This window comes from Sus scrofa, chromosome 2 (genome assembly GCF_000003025.6).
Source record: "Sus scrofa isolate TJ Tabasco breed Duroc chromosome 2, Sscrofa11.1, whole genome shotgun sequence".
NCBI classification, from domain to species: domain Eukaryota; kingdom Metazoa; phylum Chordata; class Mammalia; order Artiodactyla; family Suidae; genus Sus; species Sus scrofa.
The window spans coordinates 4,314,146-4,341,218 of record NC_010444.4 but is presented as its reverse complement, the minus strand read 5'-3'; the positions used below and the strand labels follow the sequence as shown (position 1 = coordinate 4,341,218).

Here is a 27,073-nt window from a genome sequence, read left to right as displayed (position 1 = left end):
GTCTCGTTACCTCTGTGGCTCCCCGTTGGAACCAGACCATTCCAAACGCAGCTTTGCAAATCCCCAGCTTGCTCCTCTGCTCCTTGCTTACTGACGTGCCCGGTGGCCAGGCCCTACGACCCCACTTCCTTCAGTGGCGTGTTTGTAAATGAGTTTTCTAAACATTCTCTAAGGGGCTGATGCTATTAATGGACACAGAAACACAGCAAACATATTTTTCAGTTATTAAGTTAATTACAGCAATGGAAGACGTTTGAAATTTTTATTCCTTTTGCCTATACAATAGAACCCAAAGAGAATCAACTTAATAACTTATCTTACCTGCTGACTTCTGCAAACTAGTTATTTTAACATATTTTATAAACAGTAATAATATTATAACAATAATTATGGAGAAGTTAGTTGGATAATAGAGCTTTTCACAATGTAAATGGAAACACATAAGAAACTAGATAATTTTCAGCCCCACAACTCAAAATGCTACTGACAGGAGGAATGGCCTGCGTCTCCTGGTGGCCCAGAGGAAGCTGGTCACCCCTGTGCCTCTGGGGAAACACTGACACTCAGAAACTCCCCAGGGTTGCAGCAGTTTCTCTACAGATTTTAAGTGGTGTCTTCGCAGACTGTCTGGAGAATTTATTTCGAACACTTTCGGGGAAAACTCATTACGGCTTTTTACGCAGAGAAGCCTCCCGAGGAGGGCGCTCCCGAGAGGGATGAGGTCAGTCGGAAGGGCTTGCATTCTCGGCAGGGCCCGGCTCCCACCTGCCATTGCTCAGTGTTGCTGCAGACCGTCCCCCCAGCATCACAGGGACCCACGCTCGCCCCCGGGTCCAGACAGCCGTGAGGTCACGCACTTCCTCAAAAAGGCGGGAGGGTTTTGATTGCCCCGTCCCTCGGGGCCTCTGAGTCAACCCCCTGCGTGCGTGCCCTGTGCAGGGGGGAGGCTTCATCTTGATGACGACGCTGTTGACACAGACCTGGCCTCCTGTTCCTTACAACCACCTGTCTAAACTATAGGTTCCTTCAGAAAGTGGAGACACAGTCTACACGCGTTTACCTCTCACCACAGTGTCGTCTACTCAACGTTCAACCCTTTGGACTTAAACTCAGTGTGGAGAATCTGTGACAAGCATCTCCCGAACTCCTCTAAGACCCTCTGCTCCGCCAAGCGCTCGGAGCAGCGCTCCCTCTCGGCCTCTTCGCCCTGAGCCAGCAGGCAGGCGCACGTGGCTTCCACCACCTCCCAGGAGATACACGACGGCGACCGCCTGTCAGAAGAAGACCAGGGAAAGGCTGTGTTCATTTGCTCCGCCGTTTCTAAGTAGCTTTCATAGTCCAGGGGACATGCTTGTTAGGGCGCTTTAAAGAATGTCACCAGCTAAATCTAATGCCGTCTTCCTAATATCAGAAACTCCTTACCTGTGACGACAATAGGATTGCTTTTAGAAGAACAATACAGAGGACAGGTGACTCTATCAGCTCCTAGATGACCCTCTCGTGGCAGATTCTACATTTTCTTGAAATTAGAGCCACTAAGAAGACACATCACTGAGCTCTGTGCACAGTGTCTGCCTGAGGAAAGCGGCGGTAGGACAGCCACCCTGGGCGCCAGCCCCCTTCCCCAGGGGCCCGATGGCCTGAAGATTCTTCTGTGGGGGGCGATGCAGGAGAGCCTCACCTCTGAACGCCCCTTGAGCCCTGAACAAGGCTCTGAAAGACAGCTGGACCGTGTCGTACAGGGCCAGCCAACTTCCCCACGGGGCTCAGGGGGCAGCTGCGGCTTGAACTGAAAAAATTTAGGAGAACTATAAACTATAAAAAAGAGCTGGATTGGGATCGGTTAAACTCTCTCTGTCAAGGCAACGCACAGTGACTTCTGCAGAAGATGAAAGAACAGGGCCGCCCTCGGGAGCATGGCCTTGGCATTGTGAGACCAGACTCCCGAGCCTGGAGCCGCTATTGCATTCCATCAGACACGCAACATCCCCGGGTCAGGTGAGAAGGTCTTCACATGTGACTTCACAGAAATGCAGCATGTTTTGGTAAATTTTCTCTGACAAGACCTCTGTAGGTCACGGTGATGAGTGTTTCTGATGTCTCTCTAACAAGCATGAACTTGGCTTTTCAAAATGTTGTCAGTTAATGACATCTGGTATACAATCATGCTTTGACCCATTACATAGAACTCAAAGACACTTTTTAATGGATGACTCTAGTCCAGTGTATGACATAATGGTTACTCAAGTTTTGAGACCGGCCGGGACTATAACACAGCCTCGAAATCACCGAATGGGGAGAGACGAACTCAAGGGGATCCCACCATCCCTTTAGGAAGGAATCCAGCCCGGGCTGAGACCATCGCCCTGCCGCCACCCCCTGCGGTAAAGAGCGCTTCAGGCATCTGCTGCCCCGGGGTCATACCCTTGCCCCCTGAGCTCCTGCAGGGCCCCCGGCTCTTGTTCTGAACTGGGGGCAACTCAACGAGGATGAAAAGGCGCAGCCGAGAGGACAAATAGGATGAAGCGGTGTCAGCAGCAGGCCCCTGAGCTGGCACAATGTGTGATCAAGGGTTGGTCAGACGAACCGGAGACCCCCTTCCCCAGGCCCTGGTGCCCCAACCCCCACCGCGGACAAACACGCCTTCTTTCCAGTGAGGTGACTCTCAGATTCACCTGGAGTTCCCCGCTTAGGAGGGTTAGTTCCGAGTACCCACCTATCTTTTCTGAATGTTGGTAGTCCTGACAATTTAGTCGGGGACAAATGATGGCCGCCTTCAAACCCTCCAATGTCCATGTAGTTTGGCAGGTTCATTAGCGTTTTTCGTTCAGGGCTTTCCTCGTAATTTTTGCAACCAATGCATTTGCAAATAGAAGAACACATGATCTTGGCCTGGTGATATAAAATGCTTTTAATAAAATCAGGTTGCCCTACAGTTCATCAAAAACTGACAACTTCTATTAAGATCTTAAGTAACCGTTTATACTTGTGTGCTCATGTATGTATGTACTCTGCAATTTTCATACCCCCCCCCCAAAAAAAGGGCAGAATTGAAGAGAAGCAAGTGACCAGGATGTGAAGGGTGGGGGTGAGGTGGGGAGGGGGCTTCTGAGGGCCAAGGGGCCATACACGTGTGGGAGTAGCGGCTTGTCGCCCTTGACTAGGGAGAGAGCAAAGGCTCAAGTGACCCCTGTTCTTTTTTCTTTTGTCTTTTGTCTTTTTAGGGCCTTACCCAAGACATATGGAGGTTCCCAGGCTAGGGGTCAAATTGGAGCTGTAGCTGCCGGTCTACACCAGAGGTGAGCCACATTTGCAACCTACACCACAGCTCATGGCAACGCCGGATCCTTAACCCACTGAGTGAGGCCAGGGATCGAACCCGTGTCCTCATGGATACTAGTCATGTTCGTTACCACTGGGTCGCCATGGGAACTCCTCCTTTGACCCTTGTTCTGAGGGAAGCCTGCCTCAGCTGGCTGTAAAACTCCGGCCCCATTGAGGGTGTCATGGGGTGCCTGCTGTTGCAGAGACCGTATCGTGGGGAGACCTGGAACCCATCCAAGGGCAAGCCTGTGCTGGGCGTTCAAAGGGGGCCCTCCTCCTTCCTTGAGGGTGGACTTTATAGCCATGTGACACTTGGGGCTGGGGGTTCCCAGCTGTGTTGACAGGCCCGGGGTCAACTCCCTGCTCAGGCCGGGCCTGCAGTCGGGAGGCTGGCCCTACCAGCCACTGTGCTGCTCGGCTCCCTCTGTTTTAGGCCCTGGGATTTCCCTCTGTCCTTTCAACTCGGACATGGGCCCAAAAAGCTTGTTTTATTCTGTACCTTTGGTGTTTTGAGCAGGAAATTTGGGGGGATTTCTAGTCTGCTGTAGTGTCAGAGACCACAGGACGGCTGTACTTCCAGTGGGCCACTGCCGGCCAGAGGAAGGTGGGCTAACTCACGGTCTCGTGGCAGCCAGCACGGATGCTGTGGCGAGCCATCGAGATGCTGTGAGGTCGTTTAAGAAAGGCCTCTCTGGGATGTCGCCACTCCCTCTCTGGAGCTATGCCTTTGGTTTTTGTTTGTTTGTTTGTTTTGTCTTTGTGCTTTTTAGGGTTGCCAGTGAGGCATGTGGAAGTTCCCAGGCCAGGGGTTGAATCATAGGTGCTGGCCTACACGACAGCCACAGCAATACAGGATCTGAGCCACGCCTGCGACCTACACCACAGCGCATGGCAACGCCAGACCCCCGACCCACTGGATGAGGCCAGGGATCGAACCTGCATCCCCGTGGACACTAGTCAGATTCACTTCTGTGTGCCACCTCGGGAACTCCCCACCTCTGCCGTGTTTTTGACTGTACTTCCAAAATCCTAGCTGGCGACGGCCGCTCACTCAGACACTTCAACGCGTGTCTCCAGAAGCAAGAGACCATGAGGAGCTTTTTTTAAAAAACATACGACCGCGTTGGGTTTTTTAAAAATTATTGTGAAAACCATATTTCAATGAAATTTGTTTCCTTTGTGATTTTATGTATTTTAATGCATTCAGAAATATTATTCAGAGGCATCGTAAGCATCACCAGACTGCCGAAGGAGTCCAAAGCAGAGAAAGGTGTTAGGGCCCCTACCCTGGAGGGAGACCCTGCTGCATTTAGAGCACATACAGCTGGTGAATACCCTGGGCAGGAAGACAACTTAGCAGAGCCGGAGAACAAGACTACTATTCCAGTATCAGAAAAACGCTTAAGAGCATGCGCTGGATCTAAGACTTTTTTTTTCGGCCATGCCCACGACAGGCAGAAGTTCCCAGGCCAGGGATTAGAACCCCCACCACAGCAGTGACCAGCGCCACTACAGTGACAATGTCAGATTCTTAACCCACCAGGCCACCGGGAACTCCTATAAAGCATAACTTATATTTGAGAAGTTAAGGTAGATTAATAGGTGCCCTTTTAGAAGCCCTGGGAGGGATAAAATTAAATTCCCTTTCTCTCTTTACATTTTTTTTTAACCCGAAAGCTACTTAGGCCACCTGTTTACCTGGCTTCTAAAATGCTACTTGAGACTTGCTGACTGACCTCATAGCATTCACAGTAGTTCTTAAGGCAGCCCGACCTCTTGCAGTTACAGCCTTTGTTGTGTCGAGGTTTAACGTCTCCCAACTTTCCTTTCCCAATTTTTGGTTGGAAAGCTTCCGGGTTCCTATCAAGACATGCCTAAGACAGAAAATGCAAAACCCCGTCAAGACATTTGTATTATTTAAAAATAATGTGCAGTGAAAGCTATCTGGTTCGCCTGTCCCTTGATCTGGTTGTTACTTTAGGAGGAGCCACAACAAGCCGAGTGCCTCGGCCTCCTCATGTCGTTAGGAAAGTGCCTCCCCGTCCTGTGTCATTTTAACGCATTTGAACACCTTGAGGTAGAAAATTAATGGACAATGAAGATGTAAAGGAAATCCTTGTGTCCATGCGAATGTACTTCTTTTCTGCCTTTTTTTTTTTTTTTTTTTTTTTGGCCATGCCCACGGCATGCAGAAATTCCTGGGCCGGGGATTGAACCCACGCCACAGCAGAGACAATGTTGGATCCTTAACCCACTGTACCACAAGGGAACTCCCTTCCTGTGTTTCTCAGACGTTTTTCCAGGGACAGTCAGGATCTCGGCACTTGGCTAACTGCTCCGTTTCTTGAACACGCATCCTGCTGTGTGATTTACATGCATTCTCTCATTGAAGTCTCCCAGCGACTGTGACGCAAACGCTGCCACTGCACTTGCCAGCTGACAGATGAGGAGACCAGGGCACCGAGAGGTGAATAACACGGGGCAGGTGATGGGGTCCGGCTCCAGGTCCCTGTGCTTTGTCCAGTCCTGGGGCTCAACCACCGCGTGGTGCCTTTCTCACCCGGCACACGTGGGTTTGTACCGGGCTTTGTTTAACTTCTCTGTCTGTCTACCGTCTAACCAGACATACGATTACTTTGACTAACAAAGTGACTGGTGCTCTTTATAAAGCTGTGTCCACCCCGACCTTCCCTCCCCTCCCCAGGTGAGCAGGTTCTGTGCCATCCAACTCCAGAGCCTGGAAACCCCCCTGGGTGCACAAGGGCCTTTGCAGCGAGGCTGCTTTGCTTGTGCATGAGGGACAACATGAGGCGGAGTGTGATGGATTTGCGCATGTATGTGCCCCTGTGGGAACCTACTCAGGTCGGGTTACAGGACAGTCCTACCCCCCTTCCCCCCCAGGCTCCCGCATGACTCCTCCTTATCAACACACCCCCCAGAACCTCTATTCTGACTTGGATGGCTTTAATTTTCTCTGTTCTGGAACTTTTCTAAGTGGAACCAGAAGGTGTGTACTCTTTTGTGTCTGGCTTGTTTCATCACAAGTCTGTACGATTCACTCATGTGAGCACACAGCTGCGGTTCCTTCTTTCTCACTGATGTGTGTCTCCTGCTATGGGATCACCTCAACAGACTGATCCAGTTTCCCATGGATGAACACATGGCTTCTCTCCAGTTTGGGGCTATTATGGAGAAAGCTGCTATGAACACTTTTGTACCTGTCTCTGGTGGCCATGTACACTCTAGGTTTTTTTTTGTTTGTTTGTTTGTTTGTTTTGGTACACTCATTTCTTTTTTTCACTTTTTAGGGCTGCACCTGTGGCATATGGAAGTTCGCAGGCTAGGGGTCGAATCGGAGCTACAGTTACCGGCCACAGCCACAGCCACACGGGACCAAGCCACGTCTGCGACCTACACCACAGCTCATGGCAATGCTGGATCCTTAACCCACTGAGTGAGGCCAGGAATTGAACCTGCATCCTCATGGATACTAGCCGGATTCATTTCCACTGAGCCACGAGGGGAACTGGTACACTCATTTCTCTTAGCTATATTTTTAGGAATGAAACTGCTGGGTCAGAGCACATACAAAGGTTTAGCTTTAGCAACTATTGCCAAACAGCTTTCCAAAGTGCTTGCACCAATTTCCATTCCTACCAGCAATGCATATGAATTCCAATACTTTCTTTTTCGGCCACACCCATGGATGTAGAAGTTCCTAGACCAGGGATCGAATCTGTACCACAGCAGCAACCAAACCACTGCAGTAACAATGCTGGATCCTTAACGCTCTGCACCACAAGGGAATTCCTGCAACACTTTTTAAATAAAACTTTTTATACTTTTGATTGCAGACAGTATGCTTTACCCCTAGTGAAAATGCTACTATATTGAAATTTAGATGCATCATGATTTTCAACTGATTTATCTATAAATAAATCTATAATTAAAGGGAAATTATATTATTTTACAAAAACACACACCGACCAACCATGGCACAGGGAGAGAGTCTCAGGTCCACAGGGGTTAGCTCTCAGTTTCCCCTGGCTAGTCACAGGGCACCAGGCTGTGGCCTGGGTGGGTCACTGTGCCCCTTCTTCTGGCCATCTTTTGTGCTTCCAGGAAGGGAGGACACCTGCCAGCCCTGCATTTAGTCTTTAGCAGGTGGCTTGTGGGGCATGCTAGGGAGTTTGCCCCTAGACTCTCCCCCTCACCTGGAAGCCAAGGAGAATAAAAACCTGCCAAATGAAACGACAGCTGGGAGCTCTCACCCAACTTTGCTCACACAGTGGATCACCTATGATTTTCAGACACAGGCTTATCTGCTGCATAACACAATCCAAATTTCCAAACCTCAAATGGAGACAAGGTGGATATTTGCATGTTCTTAAACCAGAACCTTCTGGGACCCAGCTGCCTGTCAGAGGCCACCCCATCCCACACTGGTGGAGAATAAAGGTCTTTCTCCAGCTGCCACTCTCACGGCAGCCCCGCATCATGGCCAACATCCCAGCTTTAGGAATAGAGTCCTATTTAATGTATATCTGCCACACTTTCGGCTTTCCCGAGATTGAAATTAGAAATCTGTGGAGCTGGTTTTGTGAATATCCCTGGCATTTTTAAATGCTTTAAACATGTGTGTATTGAATGGAAATTTGTTACCTTAATGGCCTTAAACCGCTCGATTTCATGACGTAAATTGTTGCAACAATTATTACAATTGCAATTGTTGCAAAAGTCCCCACTAGCAAAGCAGTCACAGTACCTGTGAATAAAACAGCACAGTGAGTCCAAGGCAGGGATGGCAGAGTGAGCAGATAAACAAGGCCACACACACGCACAGGGAGCGCACCGGCCGCCGCACCGCAGTCAACACCGCTCTCAGTCACAAGATTCTCTGCTGGGATGGTCCTCTCCAGTGTCCGACACCGAAGACAGACTAGTTAAGAATCAGTGGTTTCATAATACAGGGGTTTGCAGAGCTAACAATTTCCCAGATGATGTCCATTGGCGTCAGTTGTCTCCTGCCCCTGAGGCCACCACCACTCTCCCAGGAGCATGGTGCACTGCTGAGCAAAGAGCCATTTTGCTGTCACCCACCCCAGTCCATCCAACACCGCTGAGCGCGTGTTCACTTCTCGGCCAGACCTTGCCTGAGAAAAAAACTACAGGGATGGACCTAGAGATTATCATGCTAAACTAGGTAAAACAGAAAGAGAAAGACAAATACCGTTACGCTATCACTTACAAGCGGAGTTGAAAGTACAACACAAATGAACTTATTTACAAAACAGAAACAGACACAGACATAGAGGAGACTTGTGGTTGCCAAGGGGGGTGGAGTCGGGTGGGGAGGGAGTGGGAGTTTGGGATTAGCAGGTGTGTATTAGAATGGGTAAACACTAAGGCCCTACTGTATAGCACAGGGAGCTATACTCAATGTCCCGTGATAAACCACGCTGAAAAAGAATGTGAAAAAGAATACACGTGTGTGTGTGTGTGTGTGTGTGTGTGTGTGTGTGTGTGAGACGGAGTCACTTTGCTGTACAGCAGAAATTAACACAGCATTGTTAATCAACTATATTTCAATGAAATTTAAAAGCAACAGGAGTTCCCACTGTGGTGCAGTGGGTTAAGGACCTGTTGTTGCTGCAGCTGTGGTGTAGGTCACCTCTGTGGCTCAGACTCGACCCCTGGCCTGGGAACCTCCATATGCCAAGGGTGTGGCCCAAAACAATGACAACTAAGGCACCTAAGGATGGACCAGGCCCAGGCTTTGTCTTACTTTGATTCCATGTCGGTGTTGGGGGAAGGGACACAGTTGGGGAGGAGACACAGGTGTGATGATGCCATCACAGTGTTGTCACCCAGGCCATCCATGAACTCAGAGGCTACAGGGCAGCCTGGGCTCCTGGGGTCGGAGGGGCAGTGCCTGCGCAGCTGCCTTCTCCTCGAAGGGCTCTCAGTGCCTGTGACGTGAACTGCTTCATGAGCTCTAGTGGGAGTCCACCCTCGTGCTCTACAGCCAGGCGCTTACAGCCTGAGGTCGACATTTTTTCAGCACGGGCAGGGACAACACACTTTCCTCAACGCATGTAAAAGCCGTGTCCAGCAAGAACGCCTACGATCCTACCTGTAGCCCACACCCCAGAAAGGCTTTGGGAGGCTGTCTGCCACGCCATGGCCTCAGCGTGTAATGAGAGAGGAGGGCCCAGTGTTCTCTGCTGAGAGCGTGAGTCATTGAAAAGAGCTTCTGGAGTTCCCAGTGGGGCTCAGAGGAAACAAACCCGACTAGTATCCATGAGGACATGGGTTTGATCCCTGGCCCCATGCAGTGGGTTAAGGATCTGGCATTACCGTGAGCTGTGGCTATGGCCAGCATCTGTAGCTCCAATTTGACCCCTAGCCAGAGAACTTCCAATACACCTGTGGCCCTTAAAAAAAAAAGCTTCAAATGCAGGTTGAGTATCAGCTCTGTCACCAGCTCCCCACGCTCTCTGATGCAGGTTATTAATGAGTCAGTGTCTGGAGCCACAGAATGGAAATCACGGCGCCTAACCTACCATATCAAAGGGATGCTGAGGGAAGCCCTAGAGACATAAGCCTGTCGTGCTTCCCAAGGAATGAGGCTGCTTCCTACAGACTGTGGCATAAATGCAGGAGGGCCTCTGTATCTGGCAATGTGGTAGACCAGATGTTTGCAGAAACCTTCCTGTCAGAGAATTGCTAGATGCAATTATTTTAACAGTTATTATTCTTTTTTTCTCTTTTATGGCTGTACCCACAGCACATGGACGTTCCTGGGCCAGGGATTGGATCCGAGCTGCATTGGCGACCTACGCCACAGCTGCAGCAATGCCAGAAGCTTTAACGCACTGCCCTGGGCTGGAGATCAAACTCACACTTTCACAACAACCTGAGCTGCTGCAGTTGGATCCTTAATCTACTGTCCCATTTAATACTTTAAAATAACATTTCAAAGTGCATGTCAAGCTAAGAGGAGAGTAGAGGAAGTTGTCAAATATGAAAAGACAAGAAATTGTAAGCCCAGAGGAGGGAGTTCTGCAGCTGCCACGTGTTGTCCTGGGCCCTCCACCAGCTCTAGTGACCTGAGCTTGGGTTCAAATGGGCCACTCTTGCAGGAAATAGGACAAAGACTGAGCTACAATAGGTGGGAATTGGAGCAAAAACTCCCATCTAGGAGTTCCGTCGTGATGCTACGGAAACAAATCCAACTAGGAACCATGAGGTTGCAGGTTCGATCCCTAGCCTCGCTCAGGGGGCTAAGGATCTGGTGTTGCCATGAGCTGTCTTGTAGGTCGCAGATGCTGCTTGGATCTGGCGTTGCTGTGACTGTGGCCTAGGCTGGCACTATAGCTCCGATTCGACCCCTAGCCTGGGAACCTCCATGTGGCATGGGTATGGCCCTAAAAAGACAAAAAACAAAAACAAAAACCCTACCATCTGAAATGTATCTCCTTGAAAGGCAACCTCCCCACAAATCTGCTTCACAGATGGAGAGCGTAAAGACACCTCACTGTCTGAGCCACAGTTAGAGAAAAAGGGGAAAACGTTTCTCCAGAGCTTTCCTAACCACTAGGATGGGCGGAGGGAGAGGAGACAAGGACAGACGAGTTGGAGGCTGGGAAGCAAAAGGGGCAGAGTTAATGGACAGCAGATTCAAGAAGGAAGAGCAGAAAAACAGCTCTGAAGGCAGGAGGGGTGGCAGCCGGCTGCTCTGACGTGATGAGAAGGGAGCTGAAAGTCTAGCTAGGAGGGGCGAGTCCCCAGGCCCCCTCCCTTCTAGCGCCTGACTGCCCCTCCATGGCTGCAGCAAGAGCTAGGGTGAAACAGCCGAGGACGGGGGATTATACAGAACAAAAGTGGGGAAGGCAAATGGGAGGCCTCCGGGTTTCTTCCACTCAGCACCTAGAATTCCGGCAGAGACTGCAAAGGCTCTGAGAATCTAGAACGTCCATTAATGGCTTGGTCAGATCATACTGCGGTGAGGCCATGGTGAGCAACCACCCACTGAGGTACCAAGAGCCCCCCTTCCGTTTTTTTTTTTTTTTTTTTTTTGTGTTTTTTTGGCTGTGCCCACGACATATGTATGTCCCCAGGCCAGGGATCGAACCCGAGCCACAGTAGTGACCTGAGTCACAGCAGCAGTGACAATGCCAAGTCCTTAACTTCTAGGTCACCAGGGAACACCAGCTTCACTCTTAAATGTGAGCAAAGTGACAGTCAAAGATGTGCAGACCCTGTAGGAGCTCTTCCAACATGAAAGACAGAGACCTAAAGAAAACAGGCTGTGTCGGGAAAAGAAAACTAGGGGTGGGGGGGCAGTAGCTTTAGGAAGATCAAGGTATATTGCATCCAGGAAACAAAATGATGCTAAGAAAAACACTCAGCCCATAAAAAATACTTTCTGTAAAACAAAAAAGTAATCACGGGGATGAAAAACTTAACAGAAGGTATGAAAACTAGAACACACATTTTTTTAAAAAAGTGGAAAAAACAAGAGAAGAAAGAAAAATGTAGAGAACTACCAGAGGGTCCAACACTTATGTAATAACGGTTCCAGAAAGATAGAATTTTAAGGGGAGAAAATAAGCCAAGACTATTTCCCAGAACTAAAGGGCAGGGGTTTCCAGGGTGACAGGGCCTGCCAAGTGGCCAGAACCAGACATCTCATTCCTGAATTTTGGAGCAGGGGAACAAAGAGAAGATTCACAGGCTCTAGAAAGAATACAGCAGGTTTCATACAAAGGACAAGAAAAAGAATCCTGTCAAAATTTCGGTATCAACACTGGAAACTAGAAGCAAATGTAGCAAAGCTTTCAGCATTCTAAAAGAAAATTCAACTAGTTGAAGCTGAATTGAAGTTGGAAATCCCACTATCCAATCCAAAATGAGCATCTCAGTGTGAGGAGAGACTGACATTTTCAGACATGTAAGGTCTGAAAAAATTATTTCCCATGCACTCTTGCTCAGGAAGCTACTGGAAGATGTGCTGCACCAGAAGGATGCCGCGAGCCCATTATTATGGGCTCCAGGAGCCAGGGGTCAGACATGAGGAAGCAGCCAAGGAACTCTGAGCTTGAGGGTAGAGGGAGGGTCCGAGAGGAGAAGTGTGCAGCAGGCCTGGAAGCCGCCACTCCAGCGTGAGAAAGGCTCCCTCCAGACCAAGTCGCTGAAGACCTAGGGTGTCTGGGTGCTTTGAGAAAACATCTACACAAGTGGAGGAGAGTTAAGGGACAGACGCGCAGGAAGAAAATCAAGGCTCGGTGTCACAGAAAGTAAATACTTAATACTTAATACAGATCTAACCATGTACATCTGATATCTGGGAATAGGAGACATTTGTCGGGAGGGAGGTTATGTGTGAGTAGGAAGAGGAAATAGAGCTAAATCCACATCTTTCATGGTACAAAAACAAGAGATCATGCCCAAACTGAAAAGCCAAGTAGCAGCAATTCAGGCATGTTATTTAGACTTATGGAGGCAAATATTAAAAGATTTGGTTAAGGGTTGAAAGTTCCTGGAGAGCAGAAAATAAGGAACAATTGCCAGGGAACCACATCTTTTGTCAGAAGCCTTGTATAATTACTTGGTTCTTTAAACTATATGCAGGTGGCCTGGATAAAAACAGTAACTAAATGACAGGTCAGAAAGGGTAAACTGAAAGAGTAAGAAGTCAGGTACAGATTCAGCATAAAAAGACAAAGAAGTTAAAAATATGGAAGAAAGGAGTTCCCATTGTGGCTCAGCAGGTTAAGAACTCAACCTTGTCTCCGTGAGGATGTGGGTTTGATCCCTGACCTTGCTCACTGGGTTAAGCATGCAATGTTGCCATAAGCTGCAGTGTAGCTCTCAGATGCAGCTTGGATCTGATGTTGCCATGGCTGTGGTGTAGACCTCAGCTGCAGCTCTAATTCAACACCTAGCCTGGGAACTTCCATATGGCAAAAACGAGACTGTTAAAAAATATATAATTATAATATATAATTCTATATATATGGAGAGAGACAAAGAGAAATGGTTGCTAGTTAGAAGGGATTGCCTGTGTCTGATTAGCATTACAGAAGGACAGAAAAAAGAAAACAGAAGAGAGGTATCTGGAGTGAGGATATCTTGAATCTTCCAGAACTACTGAAAGTTGTGGATCATCAGATTTCAGAAAACTAATGAGCCCCAAAGGCAAATTAAAAGAAAAACCAAAGATGAAAAGAACATTATATATTAAAAAAAAAAGATAGAGAGGGAGTTCCCTTAGCAGTTCAGCAGAAATGAATTCGATGAGTAACCATGAGGTCGAGGGTTCAATCCCTGGCCTCGCCCAGTGGGTTAAAGATCTGGTGTTGCCATGAGCTGTGGTGTAGGTCGCAGGTGTGGCTCAGATCCTATGCTGTTGTGGCTGTGGTGTAGGCTGGAAGCTGAAGCTTCCATTTGACCCCTAGTCTGGGAACATCCATATGCCACCAGTGTGGCCCTAAAAGGCCAGAAAAAAAAAAAAAAAGAGGGGGAGGGGGAAGGACATGATCTAGACTGACCACTGACTTTGTGTTAGAAATAACGGAAAACAGCAGAAAAATGTCCTCAAAGCACTGAGAGAAAAACAGACAATCTAGAATTTTATACTTAGTCAAACTATGTTTACTCACCAAGGTCCAGGCTAGGCGCATTTCTTTTCTTGCTCTGTACACTCTGCTGGGTGATTTTATTTATTGACTCTTTCCTCTCTACTTTATAAAACTTCAAGTTGAAGGTTTGTAAATCTGTATCACCAAACCCTCACTTTCTTCCTCCCAATCAGGAAAGGGTTTCCACACTTGCTGCTAATCCTTCCTCATCTCCTATTCATTCTTTACCCTACTGGGCTCGGACCTTCTCCTCCATCAGCCTAACTCCCAAAGGTGATCAACAGCCTCCTTACTGGTAAACACAAGGACCTCTTCCCTGCACTTTACCTCTCAGAAGCATGCGACACTATTGTGCTCCAGAACCATATTGGACCCTTGACCCCACCTCAGTCTAGTCTGCCCACACCTCACCTCCTGAGGTTCACGTTCGTCCCTCACCTTGCTCATGACGCAGTGCCTCCCTCTCTGTATCCGTGGTGTCATCATCGACCCAGTAACACAACCTCCGAGTCATTTCTGATGAATACCTTTCTCTTTTCTCACATTCAAGGGGCCACCAAGTCTAAGGATTCTGGCTCAGAAATGTCTTTGCTAATTTGTTCTTGATATAAGTAAATCATATTTGTTGTATTTTTTAAAATATAAATAAGCAAAAAGAAAAATTATAATCACTCAGAATTCCACTCCCTAGAGATGACAATTTGGTAAATATTTTTGAGACTTTTTCTGTAAAACTATACATACTAAAATAAATACATGTGGTTTGGTTACATATAGTACATGAACAAAAACAAGATCATATTCTGTACACTGTTTCAGTGTGCTTTTATTACTTATCAACATCAGTAATCAATATGACAGCTTGCTTTCATTACTTATCAAGATCAGTGTTAAATATCACATGTAAATAGATTTACATGCCATGTTAATGACTGTACAGTGCCCCCATTCTATGGTGACGTAATTTATTTTTATTTATTTATGTATCTTTAGGGCCGAACCTGCTGCATATGGAAGTTCCCAGGCTAGAGGTCTGATCGAAGCTGCAGGTGAGGCCTACACCACAGCCATGGCAATGCCAGATCTGAGCTGCATCTTTGACCTATGCTGCAGCTTGTGGCAACCCCAGATCCTTAACCCAGTGAGCAAGGCCAGGAATCGAACCCACATCCTCATGGATACTAGTTGGATTCTTAACCTGCTGAGCCACAATGAGAATCCCGTTATTTAGTTAACAATTCGCCTTATACTGAACATTCAGATTGTTTTTACATATTTTGGAATTATAAATGACATGACACAAGTGGCACTGGCCTCCTTTCTGTTCCTAGAACCCTGTGCCCTCTCTCTCTTGCCACAGGGCCCTTGCACTTGCTGGTTCCTCTGCCTAGAACACTCTTAGCGACACACTTCCAATCTACTCCCCCCCTCACTAACTCCTGACTAACCCCTCACCCAACACCCCTCTTCCTCAGGGAAGCTCCCCCTGACGGTCATTCTTGGTCAACCCCCTCCCCCACCCCATGAGCCCTGCCACTGCTGCTCTTCTGCCACCTCTCCACTACGACCTTCATATCGTGATGGTTTTATTCACGCCCGTCTCCCCTGCTAGGCTGTGAGTGCTGAGAGGGCAGAGGCCTTGACGCTTGCTCATTTCTGTCATCCCCATTTCTGAAATCAGACATTCAAAATACTTGTGGAACGAATAAAGAGTGACGGAAAATGCTGCAATGGAATGTCTGAAATGCCTCTTAAATCTGTGGGTTTCTACCATCTCTACCCTAGTTCAGGTCATCGCCACCTTTTGTCGCTATTGTTGGAACAGCCCCTAACTTTCAGCTTCTTCCATTTGCCATTAGCGCCAATTTCCTAAAACAGATGGCAAGCAAAAAGAAGCAAAGAAAAAGCAGTAAACAGAAAACACACTATGATACTGCGTATTTCTGGGGGGGAGGTAAAATGGTGCAGAAAAAAGAAAACATGGTGTGGCAACATTAGCATCAAACAGAGAAAATAAGGCAAAAAGCAATAGATGGAAGAGTTCACCAAAAAGACACATAACAACCATGAATTTGTGTACTATTCACTATAGACTCAAACTATACAAACCAAAATGTAATTACAAGGAAAAAATAAGCAAATTCACAATCAGCGATAGGTCTTAATGCACTTTTATCAAAAATAGATAAATTACACAAAATTTAATAAGAATTATGCAGATTTTAAAAAATTAACAAACTTGAGCTAATGGATAGTAAATGCATCCAACAAACAGAGAATACACATTTTTAAGTTAATATGGAATATTTTAAAAGTTGATCAGACATTAAGTCATAAGGAAGTACTCATTAATTTCAAAGCATTTATATCACATAGACCATATTACCTGACCACATTATAATTAAACATAAACATTAACAATAAAAATGTTGCTTAAAAATATATACATACATACACATATATATATACATACATATCCAGACACTTTGAAATGTACACCTAAATAACTCATGGGGTGAAGAAACATTACAGTGAAAATTACAAAATATTTCAAGTGAGTGACAATGAAAGTAGTACATATTAACTCTTGGTGAATGCAGTAAAGTGGTACATGGGACAATTTATAGTTTTAAATGCATTTCCTAAAAAAAAATCAAGAAGATTGGAAATAAATAAGCATCTAACGCAAAGAGCTGGCAAAACAAGAGAGTAAAAATAATAAAGGTATGAGGGAGAAAATAGTAAGAGTAATTAACGTACTTCTGAAGTAAGAAAGAGAAATACAGGTGAAAAAAAATCAATAAAACCAAAAGTTGGTGCTCTGAAAAGACTGACGACGCAGACCTCTCATGAGGCTGATCAAGAAGGAGAAAAGTTACAAATAAACAACCGCAGAAGTATAAATTAGAAAGTTAAAAAAATTTAAAGGCTTTAACTACAGATACAGAGATAATTTTAAAATAAAAAGAATATATAAAACAGGATACATTTGCAGATTTTAAAATTTAAAGAAATCAACAATTTTGAAGAAAACAAAATTAAAAAATGAACTCAAGAAGAAACACAAACTCAGAAAGCAGCGACTGCTCAAGAAAGTGAATCAGGGAGTGTTCCCGCTGTGGCACAGCGGTAACTAGCCTGACTAGTATGCATGAGAAGGTAGGTTTGATCCCTGGCCTTGCAGTGGGTTAAGGATCTAGTGTTGCTGTGGCTGTGGCGTAGGCCAGCAGCTACAGCTCCAGTTGGACCTCTAGCCTGGGAACTTCCATATGCAAGTGTGGCCCTAAAATAAATAAATGAGTGTTCCTCTTGTGGCTCAGCGGTAACGAATCTGATTAGTATCCATGAGGACTTCAGTTTGATCCCTGACCCTTCTCAGTGGGTTAAAGGATCTGGCGATGCTGTGGCTATTGGTGTAGGCCAGCTGCTGTAGCTCCAGTTTGACCCCTGCCTGGGGAGTTCCATATGCTGTGGGTGTGACCCTAAAAAATAAATACATACATACATACATAACATACATACATAAGAAAAATGAATGTGTAATCCATCTCATGCCCCTACTCTGACCCCCACCCCCGGCACTAGCCCAGAGAGCTTTACACGCAGAGTTTGACATGCAAAGTTTAATCAAATGTCAAAGAACTATAAATCTGTCTTGCCCAAACTTTTTCAGAGGCTGGCGAAAAAGAAGAGGGTCCAGTGGGAATTGGGGAGAGTGCTAATGCATTTTATTAGGCAATACAGCACTGATACCAAAACCAAACAAACAAAATATGAGAAAGGAAAATTACAGATCTCACTCATGATAAAGATACAAAACCCTAAGGAAAATATTAGAACGCCAAATCTTGCAGTGCATGCAAAAGCTAAAATCAGTACATCATGATCAAACTGGGTTCAATTCCTGGCCTACAAGGGTAGATGACCATTAGAAAATATTGTAATAGATTACATTTTAAGATCAAAAGAGGAGGACAATCTGATCATTTCAATGAATGCAGGAACAACAGGTTTTGATAAAATTCCTACTCATCTATAACAAAAATTTAAAAAGAGCACCTCTTAGGAAGCCACGCACAGCAGGACACTTCCTTAGCCAGAGAGAGGCGTGCGGCAGGGAAGGCCCCTCCCCCCAGCAACTCTGGTTGAGCATGTGGGTGGCTTCAGTTCATTTCCACTCCCTTTCCCAGCTTCCTGCTTGGTGTGGTCTGACCACATGACTGAGTTCTGGCCCAGGGGATGTGAGTGGAAGTGAGGGTGGCAATTCCAGGCTATGCCTTAAAAGGGAAGGAGTGTGTCTGCACCCTCCCCTTTTCTCTTCCCCAGTGGCTGGAATGTGAGTGTGGCGGTGGCCGCTGGGGCAGCCTTCTTAGCCACAGAACCACTCACTTGAGGATGGCAGAGACCCTGATGCTGATCAGTGGCCACAAGAGCCCCCAAATGGCTGTAGTTTAGAGTCTTTGTTATAGCAGCTAAGCACATACTCCACGACAAAGCATCTCTCAAAACCCTACAGCAATATCTTGTCTAGGGGCAGGGGCAGAGAATTTTAGAAGTGTTCCTATTACAATCAGGAGCAAGGCAATGCCCAGCCCCAGGATGTCCCTCCTCATGGCAGCAGCGGTCCTCCCCGAGACTCTAAGGCAAGGAAGAGGAAAAGGAAAAGATGGGAAGGGCACCATGGTCTTTATGTGCAGAGGAGATGCTTGTCTCACTACAAAGGTGAAGGGCATTCACAGACAAACCACTGCAACTACGAAGCAGGATGCATGCATGGAGCAGGATCAAGAATCCAGAAAGAGACTCACACGTGTACTCCAACCCTGACAGCTGAGAGGGAACACACTGCAAATTGAGAGGGACTATATTAGGGCTTTGCCATAAGTAATCGTGCTGGACAACTAACTGTACATATGGGGAAAAAAGCCAGTTGGATTCCTACCTAATGCCATTCACAAAAATCAATTTCAAGTGTACTAAGGCCTCACTGACAAAAATCAGACCTTTAATACTTTTAGAACCTCGTCTAAGGGCACATCTGTTCAGTCCTGGGATATGGCCTGATTTCCTGAGCAAGGCACAAAACGGCATCAATGAAGGCAAGTGAGAACTTCGACTACACTAAATTTAGAACTTCTGTTCATCAAAAGCCACCCCTCACTGCCAACTGTTGTGTACTGAGTGCCCAGTAGACCTTGACCTCGTGCTGGACGGAGAGATACAGTCGTAAGCGCGACACAGTCCTCCTCATCGTGGGACACACCTGCTCTTTTCTCAGGGTCAGAATGTGGGTTAGACGGTGTCGGAAACCCGTGTCTAGGGACTGAATATGCACCCTGGCCCCGACCAAACTTGCACTCCCTTCTTACCACTTACGTGGGCTTTCCCTCTATGCAAAGTTGCTTTCCTCTCCTGCTAAGCTCAGGCTGGTCTGTCCCGGTTGGTAACAACAAGAATGGCAGCAACAACAAAAGAGCTGGAAAAGCATCAGCCTCACTGGCCTCAGGCTCCCCTACTTGGTAAGTCAGTCAAGACAGACTTAAGGGTTCCAAGTCTTCAATGGCAAAAAATCTGCCTGCCTGCAGGTTGATGAGTAAGAGCGGACAGTGGTCTTCCATAGATAGGCCTCATTCCTTTGAGTTCATGCTTTCTCACCATCACCATATGAAGTTTTCAGGCTAGGGGTCCAGCCAGCACCACAACCACAGCAACACTGGATCTGAGCCGCATCTGCAGCCTCTACTGAAGGTTGCAGCCACGTGGGATCCTTAACCCACTGAGCAAGACCAGGGATTGAACCGGCAGCCTCATGGAAATGATGCTGGATTCTTAATCTGCTGAGCCACAACGGGAATGCCGGTATATTCTTGAACTAGGTACCTGCTTTGTCCCCCTTCCATCTACTCTCACCACTGTCCAGAAAACCACATCTCCAGCCACCACTCGGGGCTGTGAAACACCAGGTGAGCTTTTGTCTGTTAAAGACGCTGTCTTGAGGTGTAGACTGCTTAGGCGCTGGCGGGCCAGCAGCATTCCAACACTTTGAAGGTGGGGTGGGGGGAAATTGCACTCTATCACCTAACGACAAGGTAGTAACATGCTCAAGAAAAGACCTATGATCCCTGCGGTACATTCACTTCCCACAGCCATAATACACCCTAGAATTTTAGTCATAGTCTTTGAAAAGAACCAAGATGATATATGTTCCAAACTCATTCGTCATTCATTGGCATCCTGACAAATCCCCAGCTATAAATACTTTAAAACATTGGATTAAATATTTAAAACATTTCAGATGCATATTTGAGCTGGTTAAAAAAAAATAAGAAAATTCCTCAGAGGCCGAAAAATAAAAGAGAAGCCAAAACTCAGAGGGGTAAGCTAAAGCTGAAGCCTGCAGCTGTCTTTGGGCTCAAAGGCTCAAAAGCTCAACCAAAGGCTTTGGTTTTAAGTGTTGCATGGAGAAAGGAGGATGACACCACTATGATGACGGCAAATACTTGGCCCATTCACAATGTGCTGGCTCTGGCCCTAAGTGCTTCTCTACACTAACATGGGTGCCCATCCGTGTTTAATGTAGTTGCATATACTAACGCTCACGGCATGGGATCAGCTCCAAGACCTACACCTAAAGCTGGAACAGTGAAGGGTCTGCCTCAACGAAAGAATGAACTAGGAAAATGCCCCGCAAAAGAAAGGGCAAGAGGAGTTCCCTTGTGGCTCAGCCGGTTAAGGATCCAGTGTTGCTGCTGCTGTGGCTTAGGTCACTGCTGTGGTGTGGGCTCAATTCCTGGCCCAAGAACTTCCATATGCTTAAAGAAAGGGAGAAGAAAAATGCGTCTGGGCATTGGCTTGGGAGAAGGGGGCTTACTTGGGTTCAATACCTGATTCATACTAAGTACGTGGCCTACAAAAAATCACAGTTGAAAACTTTAGGTTGCCCAAATTGAAAGTGCCGCCAAACCCCAAGCAGAAGCAAACTCAAACCTCCTCTGAAGGAATGAAATCTCAAGCCAGCCTCCAAGAATTCCACATATAAAATTCCAATGACAATAGTTCACACAGACATACACACACACACACACACACACAAAGTCGTAAAATACATGTGGTAACAAGCCATGACTGAAAGATCAGGAGAAGAAACAAAACACCAGAATCGGTAAACAGATTTTGATGTTAGCATCATAAACTATAGAATATAAATTAAGTATTTATTATTATAAAATATAAAAGAAGGGATCAAAAGTATAAGTAAGGAACGAGAGACCATAAAAAATGATCATTCAGATTTGACCTTCTACTTCACAGAATTCTGCTTAATTCTAATTAATTAATTCATCCTGTTAACAGGAGACAAAGCAGCAACAATATTGGAGACTACCAAATCTACAATTAAAATCGTGATTTAAATTTGATTAGGGTGAAAAAAAAATTAGATAGTATAACTGTTTCCAACAAGCCCCATAGAGTATCTCAGCAAAAATTGAATTAGAAGATGCTTAAAAAACTGAGTCTGGATTTTTTTAAGTCAGTATATGAAGGAGATAATTAAAGTTGCCCTGAAAAAACCTCTATGTTCATAATATAAAACCAATTCCTTCTTTCAGAGTGCTCATGAAAGAGAAGAGACCTTTCTCTACTCCGAAGCAGAGGGTTCCTTCTCAATCTATGAAATTATTTTCTAACAGTTTAAAATCTAACATGTCTCTGCCCCTATCAAAAAAGGTCCTGTTACAAAAGTGGGTTTATAATCAGTTTTTTAAAAAGCTAGTCATGATGAAGCAAATCCATGTTTAAAATGCATAAAAATTATTAAGAAATTTCATGGAAAGATAGACATGAACTAGTTTTAAAATCTTAAAATCATTTTTAAGAATCAGTAACTTTTCAATAAAATAACCACAATCGTTTATCTACCTTTTAATTAAGTGTACATCAACAGCATTTTAATTATACAGATTCATTCTACATTTAAAAATAATTCTAATGGAACAACAACAACAGGCTGAAGTAGATTATTTCAGGTTTAAAGGTAATAGCCAAGGCACTAGAAAGGCGGGCTCCAGCAAAGGGGGGGCGAGGGCAGAGAGGGGACCCTCGTCTACCACAGCAAGAAAGCCAGAGATAATCTCTCCAGCTGCGGAAGGCAGCCTGAGAGAGCTGATGACAATCGGTAAGATGGCAGCTTCTGGGGGCGTCCAGAGGATGGGGAGGCAGAGCAGGTACTGTGCTCGCCACTGTGACCCGGACGGAGTCGCTGATGTTTTCCCACGTGTGCGCATCACTTTGATTTTTCAAAACTACAGTAATGTGGGTTTTCTCTTTATTAATGGTCAAGTAATAAGGCAATCCCTCTTAACCTTTATCCAGGAGAGACTTCCAATAGAGCAGGACAAGGGCACCCTAAGAAAATTAGCTTCCACTGCCTTGAGAACATGGCTCAGCTGTGGAGAGGAAAAAGCTACGGAAAACTCGGAGCTATCACTGTGACTATGCCACACTTGCAGTGGTGAGCCCACTCCTAAATCTGCTCCACGCCAGCGCCTGTGGCACACGGAGAGACACGGAGAGTGGTGTTGCCACCAGCAGGAGTTCACATCTGCCACCGAGAAGCTCTGCATGGGTGAATCTGCCCCTCCCTTAGCCTTTCCAAAAAGGCCTCTCGGACAGACTGACTGATTCCAGCCAAGCCATGGTGCCCTGCTCACACGCTGAGTTAACTTCTGGTGGAAGTAATGGCCACATCCTCCATCCAGGGCCCCCGCCTCTCGGGACGGGGCCACTGAGGAAGCTACATCGGCGGCGGCGTTGAGCCTGGAGCTGAGGTGGAGTCACGGGCCACACGTGGGGCTGGAAGTCTCTTGCACACGGCACACAGCCCTCCTCTGGTGCCTGCGTCCCCCAGAGACAGAGCCCCCTTCCCCCGACAGCACTGAAAACGCTCCGAACCTCCTTTTCCTTTGTTCCAATGCTGACCGAGTCCTCTTGGGATGGTCAATTCTTTCTTTAGTGAGTCAGTCACCGATTACTCTGGAAAGCCGCTTCCAGGCAAGAATCTACCTCTGGGGCGTTTCCACGGTGAGGCAATCAGTAAGTTAAACCCTGCTTGGAGGCCCAGCTTACTCCCGAGTCCTTGGGACTTCCCTCACTTGCCCCCAGCCAGAGTCTACACCTGCTTTGTGGCTTATTCACGAGGGGCCCATGGCCAACCCCCAGCGGCTGGGGCCCCTGTCCGAAGGAGCCCCTCCCTCCTGGCTCTGTTCACTCTAGCCCTGCCACCCATCCTCCACCGCACCAGAAGTTCCCATCTGGGCCGGCCACTCTGGCTCGACAGCGCCACAGGGTCCGGGCTTTGCCCTCTGTCCTGCTTCCTCCTCACCCAGCTGCATTTTTAGGGTTCCCGGTCCGCTGTCTCACGGCGTTTCCGGTGCTCACAGAAGTCTGTGGCATGCAGTCACAGACTAACCCAACGACAGACCAACATCTACATACAGTCAACCCTAGATGTCAGCATTAACAGAAACATCGTTTTGTGAACCGAGTGTCACGGACTTCTGGATTTTTACCCACTTCTGCACCCCCACATCACTGTCCCATCAATGGAGCTCTCAGTGACTTCAGCAGGAGCTCTGCAATGGAAAAATCACGTGGAGATCGTGGTTAGGGTGGTTAGACTTTGGGGGGAGGCGGTCTGCTCCCCTCCGCCGTGTCGCTTAGAGCTAGGGAGGCCTCCGGGGCAGACGGCAGCAGCCCAGGCCGACAGCACGCTTGACAGTCTCTATGTGACAGCGTGGCAACAGTGCTGCCCATCACAGTGACCAGCCCGTCTCCTACGTCAGCCACGCTGTCCACCCCCGCCCGCAATTCTGCTTCACAAGATGCCCTACGACCCCCCTGACCAAGCCTCCCCGGAGCTGGCATCCCTGGGGGAGAATTTTTCTGAGAAAAAATCGCAATATGGAGTAAACCAAGTCATCAGACTTTTAAAATCTAGGATGCGGAAATGCTGCAGTGAAGGCTCAGCAAGTGGCGTGTTCATCCGCACTTGTGGGAGGGGCTAGAGCCTGTAAATCCAAGAAAATCACACCGCCTGAGCTGCAGATGGTGCCCTCTGTTAGGTTAGTTGGTCAAGGTAACAACAAAAGATCCCAACCAGGTTTGTGCAGAAAGTGTGGCTTTCCTTGCTCTGGTTGGCGAGGAGCATCAGGACACAGCCGTTGGGCTTAACTGTGGCACCCACGCTGTGGGCCATTGGGTGGTCTGGACTCGGCTCTACTTACTGACTTCTAAACAACCTTATTTCTATTTAATAATGAAGGATTTGCGATTACTTACAATTTCAGACACTGGGATTTGGTACAGTTACATGGCTTTTTAGACTTTGTGTCCCATGAACTAAGAGTTACTCTATAAAGATTAAAAAAGAAAATGTATTCAGATGGTTACTCTTTAAAAAGAGAATTAGCTAAGCATCTGGTGTTTTTCGAACAAATAACTGAGAAGCTGACACCAGATAGAGGTATCATTTTCTGGTGCCTGGTCACAAGGCGGACTGGCACGCGTGTCCACAAGGTGAGGGAGCTGGCCCGCCGGGCCCAGCGGCACACCAGGGACCCTACTGCTGTTCCCACCCCGGGAAGCCTTCCCCGAGTTCCTTCCATGGGTCTCTTTAAACCTCCTCACACAGATAGCTCTTCCTAGTTTTATTTTTCGTATTTTCCAAAATCTGAACACTGATGGAAAGTGTGGATTAAAGAACAGCAGATACCCCGCCATTCGCATGGTTCGAGCTGTCTGACTAGAACTGCCACCAGGGTCGAAGTGTGTTTGAAGGTCTCCTGTGGGCACGGGCCTCCCTCCTCCCCAGTCCTCTGGGGATTGGCCAGAAGCCATCCTCAGGGGCCTCAGGGGAGGGGGGTGACCCGAGCTGGATGCTGCTAGACCTGACGGTAAGAAATCAGGACAAGTCCCCACTGCTGCTTAGAAAGGCTGCTCCTGAGGGACCTGCAATACCCGCAACGTGAGACGTTTGGTGGATGCGGGTGAAGAGCAGCAGCAGACGCACTGAGGCGCCAGCTGTGACCCGGGCTCTCCCCGCTTGCAGTGTGTGGCCCTGTCCTTCAGCCATCTGCTCCCTGAGACCGTGGGTGTAGGTTCGTCTCTGGTTGCTTCCAGGCAGGGACACACCTTGCTCTCAGATTTCTTACAGGAGCCACAACCGTGCCGGGCACACACGGTGCCCGCTGGCACGGGAATTACCTTTGCCCTGCACTCTCTGCCCTCGCACACGGGACTGAGGCGGTCTAACCCCGGCTCGGCCCGGCCCGCTCTCCCTGGCGCGATCCACCCGCAGGCCTCCGTGACTCTCGCCATCTGCGCGTCTCTTCAGACACCCGTCCCCCCTCGTTTGAAACAGCGAATGGCAATCGGCTCAGGGCTGAGCCATTAGAAGTTACCTCCGTGGAGCTTCTCCATGTTTAAGATAATGTCCCCAGACTTTGTCACTGAAGACTATGTCACTTCCTTTCTCATCTGGTTTCCTTCTCCCCTTTAGGAGAGTTGCAGCCTTTTATCCTCATGGGTGCCCAGAGGTGGCAGGTCTGGTTATGCTGCCCCTGGCCCAGCCACCTTGGGTGAGACATGGGCTGTTCAGAGAAGGGGGTCTCGGGCGCTTCCCACACTGCCCCTGCCCTTGGCCCTCAGATCTGCCTCTAAAATGGTGCACAGTGGCCTGGCACCACCTGTCCAGAGGAACCGAAACTCTTCCCTTTAAACAGGGTGGGGCACATGGAGCCACTCCAGCGGGGACCTGCCATAGTCGTGGAAGGAGAGAGGGCAACTCAGTGAGTAGCTACAGCCAACAAGCATTTACTGAGAGGTCACCATGTGGCCAGAACTGTCATAAGCACTTCAGGGAACACCAAAATATATATCCTTTAAATTTATAGTGCCTGTCCTGGAGGAATCCACCAAATAATTTGGGACATGAGATACACACAGTTGAAAAATTAGAGAACAGAAGATACTATATAATCAACTGTCAAATCATGATACTGACTGTAAATGATACAAAATTCAGAGGCAAGAAAGTTTAACACAGACGTAAAAACAACAGTAAATGCTTCTGAAAGAAGTGGAACTTGACAGCGACTTTCAAGGATGTCAAGTTTTTGTTATTCCTCAAAAGGATGTTTCAGTTGAAATAGCAACACAAACAAAGGCACCACCTTAGGGAGTACCAGATGCCTAAGGGGACAGAATGGGCTAAAGTGGGAAAAACTTCCACGGCTCCAATAACATCGGCCTATTCTCTCATGCCAATCCAAAACCAAAGAGTCAGGAGGGATCGAACAACCCTGCCTCAGGAAAGCATTATGAATCAAATGTACTGCAGTGAGGAATGACCTCATCTTTAAGAAAAAACTTCCAGAGAAGCAGACTCTTGAATATTCTTTATCATAATGTTCATTATGTTACCAGGAATAATAGCATCAATGATATATAAGAATTCACATTAATGCCTGATTGATTATCAGGTTAGTAAAGCTCTGCAGAGTGGCAGGACATGGGTTTTTATTAGCATGATTAGCTAGTAAATTACTTAGTCAGTTCACCACTCATCTCTAAAGAATGGTGACTGGGTGAATTCAGCCATAGGGACTGCTGGCCGTCAGGTCCAAGCTGGCCTGCTTCGATGGCATCTACTGCTTTAGAACATTTACCCCATATTGGGCTGACAGAGTTCCCTTTCTGATGTCTTCAAACCTAGTTGGATCTTGTTATCTTGTGTAAGTAAAGGGAAAAAAGAAAAAAAAGCCTAACAAAGCCTTCAAAGAGGTAAATTGGTCTAGCAAATTAGTCGTGGTTGGGAACTCATACAGAATGAAACAGCCAGCAGTTTTCTGATGGCTCCCTAATAATAAATTGGTATAGTTTCTCCTATACTGTCAGTACTGTGGATGCTGAGATAAAAATCACCCAGCTGGAGTTCCCGTCGTGGCGCAGTGGTTAACGAATCCGACTAGGAACCATGAGGTTGCGGGTTCGGTCCCTGCCCTTGCTCAGTGGGTTAACGATCCGGTGTTGCCGTGAGCTGTGGTGTA

General features: G+C 47.2%; 1 protein-coding gene across 1 annotated transcript in view; it reads right to left on the bottom strand.

Moving 5' to 3' along the window:
- The window catches only part of TESMIN (testis expressed metallothionein like protein), a 44,116-nt gene continuing 17,291 nt past the window's right edge, over nucleotides 249-27,073 (bottom strand). Inside the window, 4 exon segments of the mRNA XM_003122426.6 lie at nucleotides 249-1,271; nucleotides 2,717-2,892; nucleotides 5,061-5,198; nucleotides 7,987-8,089. Coding sequence (XP_003122474.2) covers nucleotides 1,079-1,271; nucleotides 2,717-2,892; nucleotides 5,061-5,198; nucleotides 7,987-8,089 — 610 coding nt within the window. The 3' untranslated portion in view covers nucleotides 249-1,078.